This window comes from Nicotiana tomentosiformis, chromosome 2 (assembly GCF_000390325.3).
Source record: "Nicotiana tomentosiformis chromosome 2, ASM39032v3, whole genome shotgun sequence".
Classification (NCBI taxonomy): Eukaryota; Viridiplantae; Streptophyta; class Magnoliopsida; order Solanales; family Solanaceae; genus Nicotiana; species Nicotiana tomentosiformis.
The window spans coordinates 56,855,177-56,872,365 of record NC_090813.1 but is presented as its reverse complement, the minus strand read 5'-3'; the positions used below and the strand labels follow the sequence as shown (position 1 = coordinate 56,872,365).

General features: G+C 35.6%; 2 protein-coding genes across 2 annotated transcripts; both read left to right on the top strand.

The window, feature by feature from the left end:
* Window positions 1-746: 746 nt before the first annotated feature.
* Window positions 747-6,017, top strand: LOC104100290 (protein CHUP1, chloroplastic-like). Its single transcript, XM_009607495.4, has 7 exons — window positions 747-2,256; window positions 2,676-3,563; window positions 3,788-3,919; window positions 4,241-4,422; window positions 4,505-4,616; window positions 5,245-5,388; window positions 5,614-6,017. Exons 1-7 carry the CDS (start codon window positions 1,513-1,515, stop codon window positions 5,692-5,694), a joined length of 2,283 nt encoding a protein of 760 aa, XP_009605790.1. The 5' UTR covers window positions 747-1,512; the 3' UTR covers window positions 5,695-6,017.
* A 1,552-nt stretch (window positions 6,018-7,569) lies between these two features.
* Window positions 7,570-17,142, top strand: LOC104100291 (uncharacterized). Its single transcript, XM_009607496.3, has 14 exons — window positions 7,570-7,626; window positions 7,740-7,796; window positions 8,884-9,538; window positions 11,214-11,398; window positions 11,693-11,773; window positions 11,850-11,891; window positions 12,007-12,051; window positions 12,498-12,584; window positions 14,106-14,232; window positions 14,334-14,603; window positions 15,247-15,372; window positions 15,955-16,019; window positions 16,377-16,482; window positions 16,805-17,142. The coding sequence occupies exons 2-14, from the start codon at window positions 7,779-7,781 to the stop codon at window positions 16,900-16,902; spliced, it is 1,905 nt and encodes a 634-aa protein (XP_009605791.1). The 5' UTR covers window positions 7,570-7,626; window positions 7,740-7,778; the 3' UTR covers window positions 16,903-17,142.
* The last annotated feature ends 47 nt before the right edge of the window (window positions 17,143-17,189 follow it).

Sequence of the window (17,189 nt, the reverse complement as noted above, 5' to 3'; positions counted from 1 at the left end):
AGTTTTAGCTTCAATGTGAAACAACTTCATACTATATTAGCATGTATTTTAGCTTCAACATGAAACAACTTCATGCTACATGAAGTTTTAGTTTCAAGGTGAGAGGAGAAGAGGAGATCTCACGCGATTAATGTGTGATGCAAGTTTTATATCTTTTGTCAGGGGTATAATTGTCATATTATTACGGATTTTTTGTCAACTGGCTACCAAATCAATAATTTTTAAAAATATGGTACATGTTAAAAGGTGGAACAAATATAGGGTACGACTGCAAATCCTCCGCCAAATTAGTGTGGTCATTAAGTAGCTCTCGTAAATTTAAACTTTTTATTTTATTTTTTTCATATGTCACATTAAGTTGCAATTTGAAATGATTAATATATCACTTGAAGTTCTGTTAAAAATGAATGACATATTGAAATGATCAACATATGTTGCCAAAGTGAGATTCTTTCGAAGCTAAACTTGACCTTTACATTTAATAATTTGAACTGGATTACGTATAAGGTCAAGCGCGGGAGTCGACCGTTGCAGAACCTTTTTCTATGTTGGAAATCTCAACCGTTCAGTTAAGACCACTCCAAGCAAGCCTGTGGGGCCAACAAAAAATATACGGCTAAGATCAATTATATATTACCATCAGTAAATGCAAATCTCTGGGGGAAATAAAGAAAAAAGGGAAAAACAAATTCAAAATTCAAAATTCAAACGGCCATTAAAGCTGCGACAATCTTCCCCTTTTTTCTCTCCCAAGCATAGTGTAGTGAATCCTCAAAGTGTGAGCCTTTTTTCCACCATTTTCAGCTCTCTTTAACTAATGATTTGTCTCTTCAAAAGTCATCAAAGAGGAGCGTCTTCTTTGCACGATCAAAGACAATAAATACTCTTAAGCTTTCTTGGCTTTTGAGTAGTGAAAAGATTTAATTTTTGTAGGTTTTTAGACTAGTCAAAATTAATTTTTTAGAGAAACCCATTTAATTCTTCAGCTTCCAAAAGCTTTATATAAAGGGAAACTCTTGAACTTTTGAGGTTTTACACATCAAATTGATTTTCTAGAGAAAGAAACTCATCTGATTTTTGTGTTTTCTAGAGCTGAATATATGGTGGAAAAGTTTGAATTTTTTGAGCTCCACCCTTTTGGTGTAGTTTATTTTCTGAGTAAGCCCATATAAAATTCTTGGTTTCCAAAGTTAAATTAATATGCAGTGGGAAAGTTTCAGTTTTGATCTTCAAACTGAAGACCCCCATTTAATATCTGTGATGACCAATGCTGAAAAAATGGTGCAAAAGTTTCAATTTTGAGCTTTGCTAAACCTCTTTAGAGCTCAATTTTATGGTGAAAAAGTTTCATTTTTGAGCTTCAAACTTGGGTTAGTCATTTTATGAGGAAACTCCATTTGTATCTTCAGGGTTTTAGAGCTTAATCTAATGGGATTGTGGAGTTTCTGACCTCATAATTAAGTTATTCAGGGTTTTGAGTATAAGGGGTTGGAATCTTTAAAGTTGTTCACAATGGGAGAGGAAAAATCATCAGAGAATAGAGTGAAAGCTTCAAAATTTGGTGATCAAAATAAGGCACCAAAGGGTAGTAGTAGTAATAGCAATGCAAAAGGGAATAGTAGTAATCTGTCAAAGGTGAGATCTTCATGGGGTTCTCATATTGTGAAGGGTTTCTCAGGGGATAAGAAATCCAAGTTGCAGACGATAATTCATGCAAAGAAAGAGCCACTTTCTGTCAACGAAAACTCGAACCAAAAGAACTGTTCTGGGATTTCTCAATCAAGGGTGAAGAGGTCTTTAATGGGAGACTTGTCATGTTCAGCCAGTTCAACTCAAGTTCATCCTCAAACAGTTAATATCCACAGGGCTAAATCTTCCGGTTCGCGTGATCTATTCAATGAAATTGATCATTTGAGGAACTTGTTACAAGAATCAAAGGGAAGGGAATTGAAGTTGCAGGCTGAGTTATCAGAATTCAAGAGGAGTCCAAAAGTTGTCGAGCTCGGGAGGGAACTGGAGTTGAAGAAGAGTGAGATCGATAGTTTTGTGAAGAAAGTTGAATTGCTGGAATGTGAAAAGGCAAGGCTTACTGATCAACTGGTTTCCTTGGCTGCTGCTCTAGAGAGGCAAGATGAGATATCCAATAGGGAAGAATTCAAAAGTGTGACTAGTTTGGAAATGGAGGTTGTGGAGTTGAGGCGCTTGAATAAGGAGCTCCAGCTTCAGAAAAGAGATATTGCTTGTAGGCTTTCTGAGGTACTTTGACTGCTTTGTCTATAAAAGTATCCAGTATTCATTGCAGTTTTGAATCTTGAATTTGCAAACCCTTGATAAAGTGGCCACAGATGTCTTTAATGCATAGTTTTCTCTAGTAGTTTATTAGTGAAATACTGAAAAATGTGGTTCAAACTTTATCTTGTATTTTTCATGCATAGTGTAGGAAAAGTATCCAGTATTCATTGCAGTTTTGAATCTTGAATTTGCAAACCCTTGATAAAGTGGCCACAGATGTCTTTAATGCATAGTTTTCTCTAGTAGTTTATTAGTGAAATACTGAAAAATGTGGTTCAAACTTTATCTTGTATTTTTCATGCATAGTGTAGGAAAAAATGAATTCGTCTAACAACTGTAATTGGTTAGCTTGATTATATCTTGTTTCACTTTATTATTATCAGGGGGACACAATTGAGAATATTAAAGCAGAGGCTTCTATGTTGAGACACACAAATGAAAACCTTTGCAAACAAGTTGAGGGGCTTCAAATGAATAGATTGAATGAGGTTGAGGAGCTTGCCTACTTAAGGTGGGTGAACTCATGTTTGCGCGAAGAATTGCGCAATTGTTCGTCCACGACTTGTGAAAAGACTTGTAGCCCTCATGATAGTGAGAAAAGTAGGGAATCACTTTGCTTGTCTTATGATCATAGTGATGAGGAGTCGAAATATAGTAGCTCAAGGAGGTTAAGCCTTGTTAAGAAGTTAAAGAAATGGCCTATTACCGATGAAGATTTGCAACTAGTTGATAGCCCGGATAATACCATTAATCATAGTTGGGATGATACACAAAGTTCTACTCGCAGGCACTCGATAAGTGGATCAAAATTTTATCTAGAGGACTTGATATATAGTAATAAGAGAAGACAATCTGATGGTTTTATGTGTTCAAAGGAAGTGGAGAAGGAGATTGAGCCTCTTATTTCCCAACATAAATTAACCACCAACCCTTTGGAGGTGGTTGAGAAACGTGTCTTGCGAATTCCTAATCCTCCTCCAAGGCCTTCATCTGTTGCTTTAAGTGCAACAGAAGGAGAAGATTGTGTTCAAGTTCATGTTCTTCCACCACCTCCCCCTCCTCCTCCGCCACCTCCTCCAAAACTCATGGCAAAAACTACAACTGGCACGGTGCAGAGAGCCCCTCAAGTAGTAGAGTTTTATCATTCATTAATGAAGAGAGATTCTAGGAAGGATTCGTTAAATGGAGGAGCATGTGATCCCTCAAGTGTTGCAGACGTTCGTAGTAGCATGATCGGTGAAATTGAGAACAGATCATCTTATTTGCTGGCTGTGAGTTCTTTCTGCCTGCTCTTCTCATTCTATTTTTGTCAATATCAATGATCACTAAATTGCACTATAATGACTCAAGATGTCCAAGAACATTTCCCTTGTCCTCCTTGACCATTTATATGATCCATATATGAGGAACTATTTAGATTTTTTCCCAGATATTTTTCATTTCAGTCTCTGGACTTTATTTTACTCCTGATTGCATGTTATTGTTCCACTTGTAGATAAAGGCAGACGTGGAGACCCAAGCAGAATTTGTGAATTCCCTGATAGCTGAGGTCAACCATGCAGTTTTTGCGGATATTGAAGACATAGTTGCTTTTGTGAAATGGCTAGACGATGAACTTTGCTTTCTGGTGAGAATACATTTTGAAATCTTTATTGACTGCAATAAAGATACCGTTGCTATTGTCTCATTTTGAATTTTTTTAGGATCATTCAATTGAAAATGAAGAATAGAATCTTAGAAGAGTCCTGTTTCGGTCCTAGTTTATTTCATTTTAGTGGCATTCAGTTAGTAATCATTACGAACTAAATCCAGTGTACTTAAATGACAGTTCCCAGAAAATTCGACCAATATCGAGGTGCTTTATCTGCTGTATTTCATATATTAAGTAGGAGGTGCAGCTTGTAATTTACTGCTAAATTTTGATCATTACGCTTGTGCTGTTTTGAAGGTGGACGAAAGGGCAGTGCTAAAGCACTTTGACTGGCCCGAGAGAAAAGCAGATACACTAAGGGAGGCAGCTTTTGGATATAGAGATCTCAAGAAGTTGGAGAATGAAGTTTCAAGTTACAAGGACGATCCTCGATTGCCATGTGATATTGCACTAAAGAAGATGGTTTCTTTGTCAGAGAAGTAAGACCTCAAGTTTTGTTTGTAATGTCGGATATATTACGTTTTACCTCCTTGCCCTTCAAATTTTATCTTCACATCGCAGGATGGAGCGTAGTGTCTATAACCTTCATCGGACCAGAGACTCATTGATGCGTCACTGCAAAGAGTTCAAAATCCCCACAGACTGGATGCTTGATAATGGGATACTAAGCAAGGTTCAGCTATTTCATTGTTTGTTTCTTGCTGTTTCCAAATAGAAAGTCTTGGGTAGATTTAGGTCTTCAAATGGTGATAGAGCTTGATTTGATTAGCCAATAAGATATAACCATTATTTATTAGGTTGCTGAACTGTTTAAGGCATTGTATATGGTTCACCATACAAGGGAATCCAAACTTTAGGGGAATATGAGAAGTGATTTTCTGCTTCCTAGATCTTGTAAGTGTCTTATATAATGATATGAGACAGATGACAAGTTTCAAGATTGCAGATTATCTTACACTACATTCTTTTATGCCATTTTCAATCTCCAACAGTTCAATATTGTACAATAACGACAACAACAAACCCTGTATATTCCCACAAGTGGGGTCTGGGGAGGGTAGTGTATGCAGACCTTACCGCTACCTTTAGAAGACAGAGAGGTTGTTTCCGGAAGACCCTCGGCTCATAAAAGATAAAAGGAGGGGGCAACAGTTCAATATTGTAGTTGCTCATATTTGGGCAGTGACCTTTCTTGCATTCGTGCATGTCCTCCTTTATAGAATGTTCAATACTTTTTTTTTCCTGGTCAATCTGTATAGTTGTCATTTCGTTGTGGACTTAGTTTAAAAGAAATTATGCAGATAAAGTTTGGCTCTGTGAAGTTGGCGAAGATGTACATGAAGAGGGTAGCCGCGGAGCTTCAGTCGAAGGGACCATTAGATAAAGACACTTCCATGGACTACATGCTACTCCAAGGAGTGAGATTTGCCTTCCGAATTCATCAGGTTTGTGTTGTAATCGTTGTAAATACTGGCTTGTACATTTTCTCTTACGGCGATCTTTCACTTTCTCCCTTCTTATCTCCTGTAAACTTTAAACAAGTTTGCTAATTCTGCAACAAAAAGAAATAGAAGTACTAAAAAGGGATGAACTCTATGTGTAGCACTGGTCTTTTTACAACTTGTTCAAAATGTCGTATCTTAGTTTATCTTTTGTCTTTATTGGTACAGTTTGCGGGAGGATTTGATGCAGAAACTATGCAAGCATTTGAGGAGCTCAGGGACTTAGCACTTGCTTTGAACAAGAAGTAGAAGATAGACTTTGTGAATAAGTATAATTTTGCCAGAGGGCTTACCATCTCAGTAACCATCAATTTAAGTAATCACATCTGTGGGAAACACCAATGATATTCCTTATCATTGGTTATTGGTTTTGTTTTTGTTTTTAATTTTTGATTTGGGTGGGTTTCACTTTTGACTAATGAGTCAGTTTGGCTTGGTGTAAAGCTTGGTGAAAAAGCAGTATGTTAGTTTCTGTCAATACTAGACATGAGGGTGTTTTCCATCAATTCTTGAACTATTGACGCTGAAACGAAATGACACTGAGTTATGGATTACATGTTTTAAAATGTTTCTATCCTTTGAGTTACTTTGCACTGAGATGGCAGTGGTTGCGGGACGAGGCGGCTTTAGATTCAACCCGCAAAACTTCAATCCGCACCGCTTAGCAAAAAGTTTTGTTTTCAACCCGCCCCGCGTGAACCTGCCCCGCCTAATAAAAATCTTTCATTTTCTTCTATAAGCTCTCTGTTTCGTCAAAAAAATTTAGTTTTGTGAAACTTTATTTACTGAACTTTGCTAATTTAAGTCAATTACCAAATCTTCTCATCTATTTTTTGCTCGTTGAACTGATATCTTAGCTATGCTAATTATATATTATTATTTAATCTAAATAAAAAATCATACTTTCAGATTTGGCTACTAGATTGACTTTGTTTTTTCTTATTGCTCTTTTAGTTAACAGCAACAGCTTTATTTCAAAACGAAAAAGGAGGGGAAAAAAAACCTGAATGAAAAATAAAAAGAGGAAAAGAAAATTCAGATTTTTCCTGTTAATATTACAACCACGGCCTTCAACTATTAAACATCCAAAATCTCATTTTAAAGAAAAGTATAAGATGAAATGCTTCAACAGTCTATATACTCAGTGGCAAATTTGCTTGAAATGGAAGAACCCGCCTCACATGAAATTTAACCCGCAACCACTTTTAGTTTTTAGAAGAATGTTCAGACCCGCCCTGTCTCGCACCCAACCCACATTCATCCGCACCCGCCACGCACCCGCACTGCCTCATTGCCATCCCTACTTTTTAGGCCAAAAGTTGGTCTTAGACTTGGTCACGATTCAACTAGGAGGTTGTAACTTGAAACAAATTAAGAATGGAGGAAGAGATTCCTTTTATTTGGAAAACAATGTTCTACGTGAGATATATATATACATTAATACTCCATTCTTCTTGATAACAATGTTAAATGTCCTTTTTTATATTTCCAGCAATTTTAGCAAAATAAATATTTTTTGGATCTGTTTGACTATTCCCCCTACATAACTAATGTATCATCAAGAATTATATCTACGAACTCAGAATGACCATAATCTAAAAAAGATTTAAAAAATATTAAGAAGTTGTGAGACATAAAAAGGTATATTCATAAAACACTCTCAAAAAGTCAAGTAAACGAAAAATGACCCCTTTAAATTTTGTAAAATCATTAGTTAGTCAATTTGACTAAAAAGATAAGAAAATGACCAATTCATTTGCTTTTAAGAAAACATTATTACTATTGTGAAAATAAGAAATACTGATTAATTGCATGCAGGTAATATGCCCTTAAATGGCTAAAAAAAATTGCAAAATACAAAATTAATTGAAACTCTAAAAATTGGAAAAAATCAAAAGGTAAAATTAAAATGAATAAAATAATAGATTTTTCTTATTCCAAAAAATTACGTAATTTCTTTTTAAATACTTTTAACATATTTCCCGGTAATTATGATCATAATTGGCTGTATAAGGGTGTAAAGTGTCCCAGCACAAACTTCAGGGGCGACCATGTAACAAAAGTTTTTTATGGAGGGTGTTATAAAAGGCTGAAAATATGTTTCTTTGCTCTACTGTTTTGTATGCATTATACAAACAGCTGCAATGGCGGACTCCACAATGACTACGAAGACACTACGAGGTCGCTACTTTGTCATCCTTTTCAGTTTTTTTGTACTATTTAACGTCCCATTCTCTTTGTCCAAATCGTTCGGAAATTCCTTTTAGCTCTATTATGTATTTTCTATTTGACAGATTTCTGCCGTACTTTCTCAATACATCCTCCGTTCTCCAATGGCACAACTTCAAAAGGTGAGAAATATTCCTTTCCATTTACTTGTTTAACTTAAATTTCTAATATTATTTGGAATATTTTTCACGTACTTGTAGCTTCATCTCTTTGACTCTTCATTCCTTGCTTGATCATAGCTAATGTGCTTTGTACTTAGTGATCGATAAGTCAGACAAATAAGAGAACTTTAAGTTAACTTTATACTAATTGGTATAACAAGAAAAATTCAGCTTCATCTCTTTGACTCTTCATTTTATTGCTTGATCATAGCTAAAGTAACTTGATAAATTATACCATCTGATTGCCACTTTTTGTACCGTTAATCAACAGCTTCCAATCCTTCAGATTCATTTCAACACTGCTGCTTTTACTTGGATTAACTTCTTTTAATTGCTGGTGTACATGCTTTAGATGCTCTTCCCATAAACTACATCGTTGTCCCAATACGTTATAGTCAATTAAAGCATAATTCTTAAAATTCCTGACATTAAACAAATGCATCAAATAAATAAAATTAAGGAAAGAGGCTGCAGATTCCAGAGTTAAAAACAAATACATTAAAAATTTGTACTTCTGGTCTAGATAAGATGGATCAGTATTTGGATCTTTTGCACTTATTAAGGGACAATATGTAGGATGAACTAATTAAAAGTTGCAGCTATCTTGTAAGTACTATTTTTCTTCTGTACCATCTTGGTACCAGTTTTAATAAAATCTTTATTTATCAAAAAAAAAAAAAAAAAAAATTCCTGACATTGCTTCTAATATAAATGGAAACAGCCTCTCTACCTGTACAAGGTAGGGGTACGGTCTGCGTACACACTACCTTTCCCAGACCCCACTTGTGGGATTCCACTGGATTTTTTTGTTGTTGTTGTTGTACTTCTAATATAAACGGAAACAAGTTTAGTGCTCTATTGATTTTTGTATTATCATATTCAGTTATACAAACAGTGGTGTAGATAAGGCCTGTAATGTGTGAATTTGAAGTGCAACTCCAATTGAAATACCTGATCAAGCGTTGTATCTGTGTCTTGCTGAACCTGACGAAAAACATGCTTATAGCTGCATTAGTACTTTTATTACATCTTTCTGCTCTACTTTCAGGAAAAATATGCACGTGCCAGAGATTACCCTTTTTTCGATGGCATGCGAAGAGGTGAGGCAGCAGTCATCCGCAAAGGAAGTGGTTTAGACATTCTTAGAAAAACCACAAGGAATGACATAACGAGGTCGGCCTCGGATGTTGGTAACCGAGGACAGAAAAAGATTCATGTGGAATTATCTGAAAATGATGCATATTATGATAGAAATTTTACTAATTCAGCATCAGAAAGTATTCGTGAACCTCTTGGTTGGTCATTCTCTGCGAAGTCATCAGCAGCTTCCAAGATGAGTTCCTCCCCTTTGGGAGGTCCTCGGTCTGGCTTGAAGTTTGATTTGCATTATATAGATGAGTCTACCATGCAGTCTAGTCAAAGATCCTTTGAAGCAAATGGAGAGTACTATTTTCCTAGTGGCTTACCTTTGCCTGCCTATGAAAGATCTTATAGTGTGACCAAGAGAAATACAACTATCTCCCGCATTCCACTTCCTCAATCGGCAGCATTGTTCTACTGCGGATATTCACCGCAGCTGGAAGTTGTTGGATCATGTCAAGGAATTCACAGGCTGAATATTTTTCTAAAGGCAAGAAGAGATGATGTTAGTGCAGGAGTTCCATCAAGATTCTTGCATGCAGTGATTGGCCCGGACTGCTGCGGTAACCTCCATTAACCATTCATTCTCTAACATAGAATTGCCTCCTTAGTAAACCAGCTTTTGTTATTTCATTTAATTTTAACATAATTTCTCGGAATAGTCCATGGAAAAATAAACGATTCTCAAGTTTGTAGTTATCGGCATCCAACATATTCCTAAAGTATACACCGAGTTAAATTGGTCTTAATTTCATATCCAAAACGGTCCTCATTAGGGCTTAGAAGATCATCTCAAGAGGAGTGTTCATGATAAATATGTTCTGTATGTCCTTTGAAGTTTGATTTGAAAGTTCAGAATTTTGAGAGTACATTTAAGGTGTGGTTTGAAAGTGAAAAAAATATAAAGTTCAAGGTCTCAGGAAAGTGGTAAGAGTGCTGGAGATGAGGAGAAGTAAACAACAGAAGGCCCAGAATGGATGGTAGATATATGGCTATCATGGCAGCATCTTTAACTTGTCTTGTGGTGGAGAGAGTGAAACTACAAATGGCGTGGTAAATCATCAGATAATCATGAAATTTTTTCCTTCATTTTGTTTTAGATTTGATACTAGACAGAGCCCCATAAATGTTGGTCACCCAATTGAAATATGCTAGTTTTAAGAACACTTGTGCATAAACAGTTGTATTCATGAATAAAGTAAATCAACAAAGGAGAATCAGTTGTTAGTTGATTTGAAAAGCTAAGTAGCAAGCAGTGTACAATAGTCTGAAAGTGTTAAGCATTAGATGATTCTACATTTTCTTTTTCAAGGATAGTTAACTAGTTACTTATGAACTGGATTTGTACAACATGGTCCAATTTATGTTTTGGCTCATGAGCAGTATCCTAGCATTTCTTGCTATCAGTCCGCAAAATTTGAAGATTTACTGACATGATATATCTTCTATTTAAAGTTAAAGATCGTTTTCTCCAGTTACCGACTTGGTTTAAGAATCTCGGAAAGAGGTTGAGGATCCTCATGTTACTGATGATGCATGAATTCTATTGCAACAAATTTCTTGATGTTTGATTCTACTTAAACAGGGCCAAACTATACAAATACCAAAGCAAAGGATACTTGTAGGAGTAGATAAAGTATCATAATGAATGATAATTTCCATACAATTATGGAGCCATGATGTCTCCAATTGAAAACATGAGCTACATAAAATGAGTGGATAATCCAATAGAGTAGAAGCTTCTGGAAAAAGTTGCGAATGGCCTAAGCCTACAGTTGAAGAACGTAGATCCTAGTAAATTACTTTTGATTTTACAATTGTTTTTTTAGTATATATATTGGTCAGAAATTGTAATTGCATAAGTATTTCTGGTTGTTTATGTTTAAGGAGAAATGCACCATCTCTTTTGCCACGTATAAAGATTTTGCAAATTGTTCAAGTTTAAGCTACCTCTTTCATTGAATACCACCTTATAGGACCAGAAGTATATAGGCTGTATACTCAGACAAAAAAGAGATGCTCAACTTTTATAGTCCTTTGGCAATTATTTGAGAAATACTTGCTTCATTTAGTTTATCGATTGCAGCACAGAAGGAAAAGTCCTTATTTAGAGAGCAGTCAGTAGCTTGAACTTTCAATACATGTCTGTGATCATTTGTAACAACTTGCATCTTACATTGATTGACTTTAATAGAATTTTTTTTTTTTTTTTTTTTTTTTTTTGCAATCTGGATGCAGATGTTGGATCTGTTGCTTCAACCATCATGTATGCTTTTTACTTGAATGAAACATTAAATGACAACCAGTTCTGCACTGTGCCCGTCATCAACATGAAAAGGTCGGACATTCATTCTCATGCTGAGCTCAGATGGCTACTTGATTCTTGCTTTCTTGATCAATCTTCCTTGATTTTTATTGATGAGGTATGTTCCATTCTGTATGCAAAGTTAGTGAAAGGAAATGAGACTGTAGTCTAAATTCTCTAGACTTGGGTCCACATAGTAAATGAAATTCCAGGAACGTCATCCTAACAGCTGATCTGCTTTCCTTGGAAAGCTTGAAGATCTTGTCTTTTACTCTAATAAAAAAAAAAAATTCTCTACTTTCTGCTATACTCCAAATATGCCCATAATACTTGGTTCTTATTCAATTGATAGCTTGATATTTTTTATGTCTCAGAAGTTTTAATTATGTTCTCTTCATTAAACTTTCAACAGATTGATCTTTCCTACTATGATTTATATGGGAGTCTTAAACTTGTTTTAGTCAACCAAAGCAAGCTTCCAGCTAATCAGGAGGTAAGTGCTTTGTTTCAAGTGTGCTGATTTGCTATTAATTAGTTGAATAATGATTAGTTGCTGCTTACTGGAACAGGCATTAAAGGATGCAGTGGTTGAAATCTTCAATTGCAGAGAGGTTCTTTTTATTTTGGTTTTCTTTTTTCTGTTTCTCCATTATACTTTGACTATGTCAAGTAGTAAAGTCTGTTAAATAGAGAGAGACTATGCTCTGACCTTTTCTGTTTAAGCAGGAAGATACACCTTATTCTTCAGTTGGTGCTATCACCCTTGGGAAGGTATTTTCCTCATTTCCATAAGAAATACAGGGGAAAGTCGACATACCAATAAATGTTATTTTCCTTGATTTGTCTTCTATGTTCTAAAAACACTATTTTCATATGTTTAACAGTTCAACTGGTTAACGGAAACTAGTTTTGCTAAGCAGCACTAAATTCGACTTCGTAAATATTTATGCAAATGCTTTATTTGGTGGAAGTTTGACTTAGTCCAGTGTAGCTTGTGCTCCAATAAATTTAAGAACAACTAGAGAAACATTGCAGCAAGAGTTCGCGGATGTTGGAGAAAGTTAGGCCTTGGGCAACCTTCACCTCATGAGCTAGCTTTCGACCTCGAGTTAGGCCTAAGGGTCATTTTATTTACACAATCAAACTTGCTGCTGGGAGCCAAATGATTGTTCTTACTTCTACTTGACGTATTTTGTGTACTTATTTATGTATTGTAGGAGGCATCATGCTGCACACTTATTGCTAACAAGTTTGCATTAACTTCACCAGAGATACTGGCGGGTCAAGGGTTCAGTCGACTTCTGGTACTAGCTCTAATATCTGGATTTTCAAACGTGTATGCAAGTCATATTTGTCTAAACTGAAGTCCTCTATTATGTTTTAAAACCATTCCTTTTCTTCATCTCCTTCACTACCAGAACCACTGTTGTTTGGACTTGTAAAAAAGAAAAAAGAAACTGTTATTTGGTACCGATGCCTGAAGTCTCAGAACCTGTTTTAACCAATATATTAGGATAGAAATCTGAAAGAATCACAAATGTTTTTGCCTCTCAGGTGAATTCAAATATTTTGAGACGACCTTAGGACCAAGTAATTCCAAAGGTATGAAGGTGGAAAATATGATGAGAATTTTAAACTGCAACAAAATCCCAGTGGTAAATGAAAACCTTACCCTTTCCAAATGAAGGTTTTGCCCTGAGGCGGAGCTTGGATTTTTAGTTTATGGGTTCTGAACCACAATCCTTTTTTCTTATTGGGTTCTGGATAAATTATTTACACATATCAAATGAATTTTAATACAAATACAGGGTTGAGCCAAAGCTATTGAGTTCCGCCGAACCCGTAACTATAAAGGTGGCTCTGCCCCTGGTTTTTCCTGGTTCTTGTGATTAGTATCGATAAATTATATTGTTCATAGTTAGTTGTAATGAAGCTGGACCCTTCATTTATATTCATTTGGTTTTTGTTAGGAAGTGTGAAAGAGGGTCCTATCGTATTTTTAATGGTAAAAAGATTTGTAAGAGTAATAGCAACTCCAATGTGGAAATGAAGACACTATTTTGAGACGGATCATAGTAGAATCAATCATTTTAGTATGAGATGAACTTTGTATGCATTTAATTTTTTTATATTTTGTAAAAAACTTTATATGCATTTAATCCTGAAAACAAATTTCAAAAAACTTCTAATATTCTCAGTTCTTGGTGAATATATTTTGTATTACATTGTAGTCAATGGAGGTCTCTAGCAACTTTTAAGAGAATTAGTTTGTACTTTTGTTATCTGGTTCTAGTGTACCTGACCAAATACAATTTGCTGAGGGAATTTTAAAATTTTCATCTGTTTCCTACCCCCCACCTCCCACCTGGGAAAACCTTATGCCTAGCATTAACATAAAGTGCAAGATTCTATTAAAATCATTTAACTTCTGAGACTGTAAAAGTTTTCAAATTGGTCCCTGCATTTAAATCCTTGTTGATGCACAATCCTTCCCCACTTCTGTCGATTCTTTTGATAACAATGAACAATACGGCAGCTCCTACTAAAACATGTTTATGCATCTTTCTAAATGTTCAACACAATTTACTTGTCAGCTCTGCCGTGAAAATTGAATATGGGCACTATATTTGGCAATTCAATTTGTGAAAGATATCCTCTTCTTCTTATCCCTACTTATAGCATAGGTCCAACTGTTTGCTTTGCCCACACTTTGGATTTCTCTGGATGGCATAAGGACTTCTACTATCTTAACCAATGCCCTTATTGTGTCAAGGGTTCTGTCTTTATGCTTTATAATCTCTTCATAAATCTGATTACTTGTGCAGTTAGCAGGTATACTCGTCGACACTGGAAATTTGACAAACCCACAGACTACAACAACTGATAAGTACATGACCACCTTGTTGATAAATGGAGCAGGTCGATTTGGATGTAACGGTCTTTATGAAATTTGTAGGTTATGCAGCTTTGATAGCCGTTATTCTTCACTATTCTAGGTTTCTAATTCCTGAGTGATCAGACTCAGCTCCCAATTAAAACTGTGTCATTTTCAGTTAGATACAAAATGGATGATGTAGCTGACCTCAAAGCAGGAGAAGTTTTACAAAAAGATATTAAAAGATTGTCAAAACCGGATGCAGCTGACCCCAGAGCAGGAGAAGTTTTGCAAAAAGATATTAAAAAGTTGTCAAAGTCAGATGCAGCTGAGCCCAGAGCCGGAGAAGTTTTACAGAAAGATAATATAAATTTGTCAAAATCGGATGAAGCTGACCCCAGAGCAGGAGAAGTTTTACGGAAAGATATTAGAAGATGGTCAAAATCAGGTACTCATCTGCTTCTCTTTGTCCCAATCACAGACCTTTCTGTTTCAAATCCATGATTTATTAGCTTTTGTAGATGCCTTGTTCAAGTATGCTACTTTAAACTAGATGATTCATTTCTGTAGTAGGATACGAGCACAGACATATTATACTGTAATTCATATTGGTATTCAAACTTATTTAAAGACCAACGGCTAACAGGTGCTGACTGCCTTTCCCTAATGTAACCCTGCAGTTAGTTAATTAAAGTACACCTAGATACAAATATGGATTACTAGATTTTCCATACTCACAAGTATCGCCTCATCTTTTATGAGTGTTCCTAGAATGTGTAATTAGTTTCTCAAACCTCTGGCTAGCCACAAAGTAATTTTATCTAGCCAGATTCTGTTTTTCTTTTTTCTTGACAAGTATTTGGCTAGCAATAACTCTTAGGAAGAAACAAGAAGATGGTCTCTACAGGGTTCTGTCGAGTAAATTGATGCAATCATATTATGGTTAGAATTTACAGATAGCTTGGATATTTGAGAAACTTCCTTGGAGTTTACATTCTTTAGTGGTCTCATTTCACACACATTGAGGTCATGGACATGATAACGTTTTTAGTGTATTATTTATTTGGACTGACCTTCAGTGCTTGGAGCAGGGAAACCTGATGGTACAGGATCAAGAATGGGGACTTCAAATATTGGAATGAGTTCAGTCGGAATACCTATAGGAGAGCTCTTATCACATCACTCTACTTCAGCAGAAAACATAAGAAGTTTCCAGCGTAAGTAATTGATACTGCTCCTTTTCCAATTCGGAAGCATAAATATTTCGATCAGTGACTAATCACAAGATAATTGTGATCATATCTCCAACTGTAGCTCTTTTTCATATGAGAGAAAATCGTCTAGCTAGCTGGCCAGTGTTCTTTACTTTGTTAGATAAATTGCTTAAACTCTTCCCCCTTCTCTTTTTTTCCTTTCTTTCTCTAAGTGCCATTCTTTAATCAAGTTCGTGTAGTCTCAAATATGACAACCCTTTTGGTCCTTATCTGCAGTTACTATGGCAGTGGTAGAATAATCTGTTTTCAAGCTCTCCCTCATCTTATCCATCCATCCTCATCAAGGAAAAATAATATATATATATATATATATATATATATATATATATATATATATATATATAAGAATTCTTTTACTCTTGTGTGCTAGGATGAGGGAACGAGGTTCTGGTCTGGTAGAGAGTTAAAAACTTTTTTACCTTCTGTTCCTGCCAAATGACTTTATACTTTCACTCCTCGTGAATACTTTGACAGCAGGGAGATATGACACCTTGGCTTGACAATAATTTTCTTTTCCATATGCAGAACTAGAGAAACTTCGCATCCTCTTGATCGTTTCAGGGTATTATGATGCTGAGAAGAACTTCAAGGTTTAATGGCTTCCTCTTTGAATGCTTGCTCTAATTTTGATGGATCAAGTTGCTCGATGTTGTGTCTGACAGATTATTCTACTTTTGCTTTATACTGTTGCCTGGTGGCTTATTATTACATTTGTGTCTTGGAACAATATAAATTTCTAAATTCTCATTGCGACTTATATTTAGCGGCTTCTTGGGTGAAGTTTTCCTTTTATCTCATTCGTAAAAGAAAATTTCCAATTTGTTTATGCTAATGGAAGGATGACTCTGTGTTGTGTGTACTTCTATGAACTGGATGTATGTGATATGGGATATACCATTTTGCTGATATTCAAGCATTCTAACCATGTTCCTGGCTTTCAATTTTAGAGGGAGATTCTAGTCTCAGCTGAATCTACTGAGCTTATGAAAAGCCTGCTCCAGTTTATCTACTCCTACGCAAATGTGCTTCCACTCAAAGCTTTGCGTCAATCAGGTCAATAAGCTACATTTCTTCATATATAACTTTATCAGTCTCAAGATTATGCTTCTGTATTGAAACCATATTTCACCATCTTTTTTGGGTATCAAGAATCCATTGAAATGAAAGTCGTTTATTACACGGAGGTAGGGATTTTTAAGAGGAAAAGAAAAATAATTAGCTGGCTCTTACATATACCAATTACTGTCTTTTTCTTCTGCTTTTTTTCTTTTTCCCCTTACTGACCCTAGATGCAATTTCATGAACTACCATTTGAGTGTCTAGACATACCCTTTCGCTGATGCTGGGTGTGTGAACTCTTGATGTAATTTTACAGGTCTAGCTGCTGAGATGAGGGTGTTCGAGATTGAAAAAATTGTATCAAGGAAGACGATTGAGAAACTTCTGGAAGAATTCAATGAGATAGCAAAATAGTATAAAGTTTACAGGCCATTCCACATTTGTTGTTGTGTTACGAATATGCATATATCTCATGTTCCAGTAAGAGTCAAGAGTATACATGTGTTACTTTTGTAGTTCCAAAGAACCTCTATATCTACTAGTTACTATAGGATGTTTATTTCTCTTCCAAACATAGTCTGTATGTATTGTGATAATATCAGTGCCACATATATGGCGATAATCATTTTATTTTTTTTGTGCTCGCACCAAACATGTTGAAAGGGGTTCTAATTTCTTCTTCTGGAAATAACTGCTGGTGA

Coding starts and splice junctions, on each gene's coding strand:
- LOC104100290 (XM_009607495.4), top strand. CDS start 1,513: ATGGGAGAGGAAAAATCATCAGAGAATAGAGTGAAAGCTTCAAAATTT. Junction 4,423..4,504: donor ATGGTTTCTTTGTCAGAGAA/GTAAGACCTCAA, acceptor TTCACATCGCAG/GATGGAGCGTAGTGTCTATA. Junction 5,389..5,613: donor TTGCCTTCCGAATTCATCAG/GTTTGTGTTGTA, acceptor TTATTGGTACAG/TTTGCGGGAGGATTTGATGC.
- LOC104100291 (XM_009607496.3), top strand. Junction 11,774..11,849: donor AGCTTCCAGCTAATCAGGAG/GTAAGTGCTTTG, acceptor TTACTGGAACAG/GCATTAAAGGATGCAGTGGT. Junction 14,604..15,246: donor TAGAAGATGGTCAAAATCAG/GTACTCATCTGC, acceptor TGCTTGGAGCAG/GGAAACCTGATGGTACAGGA.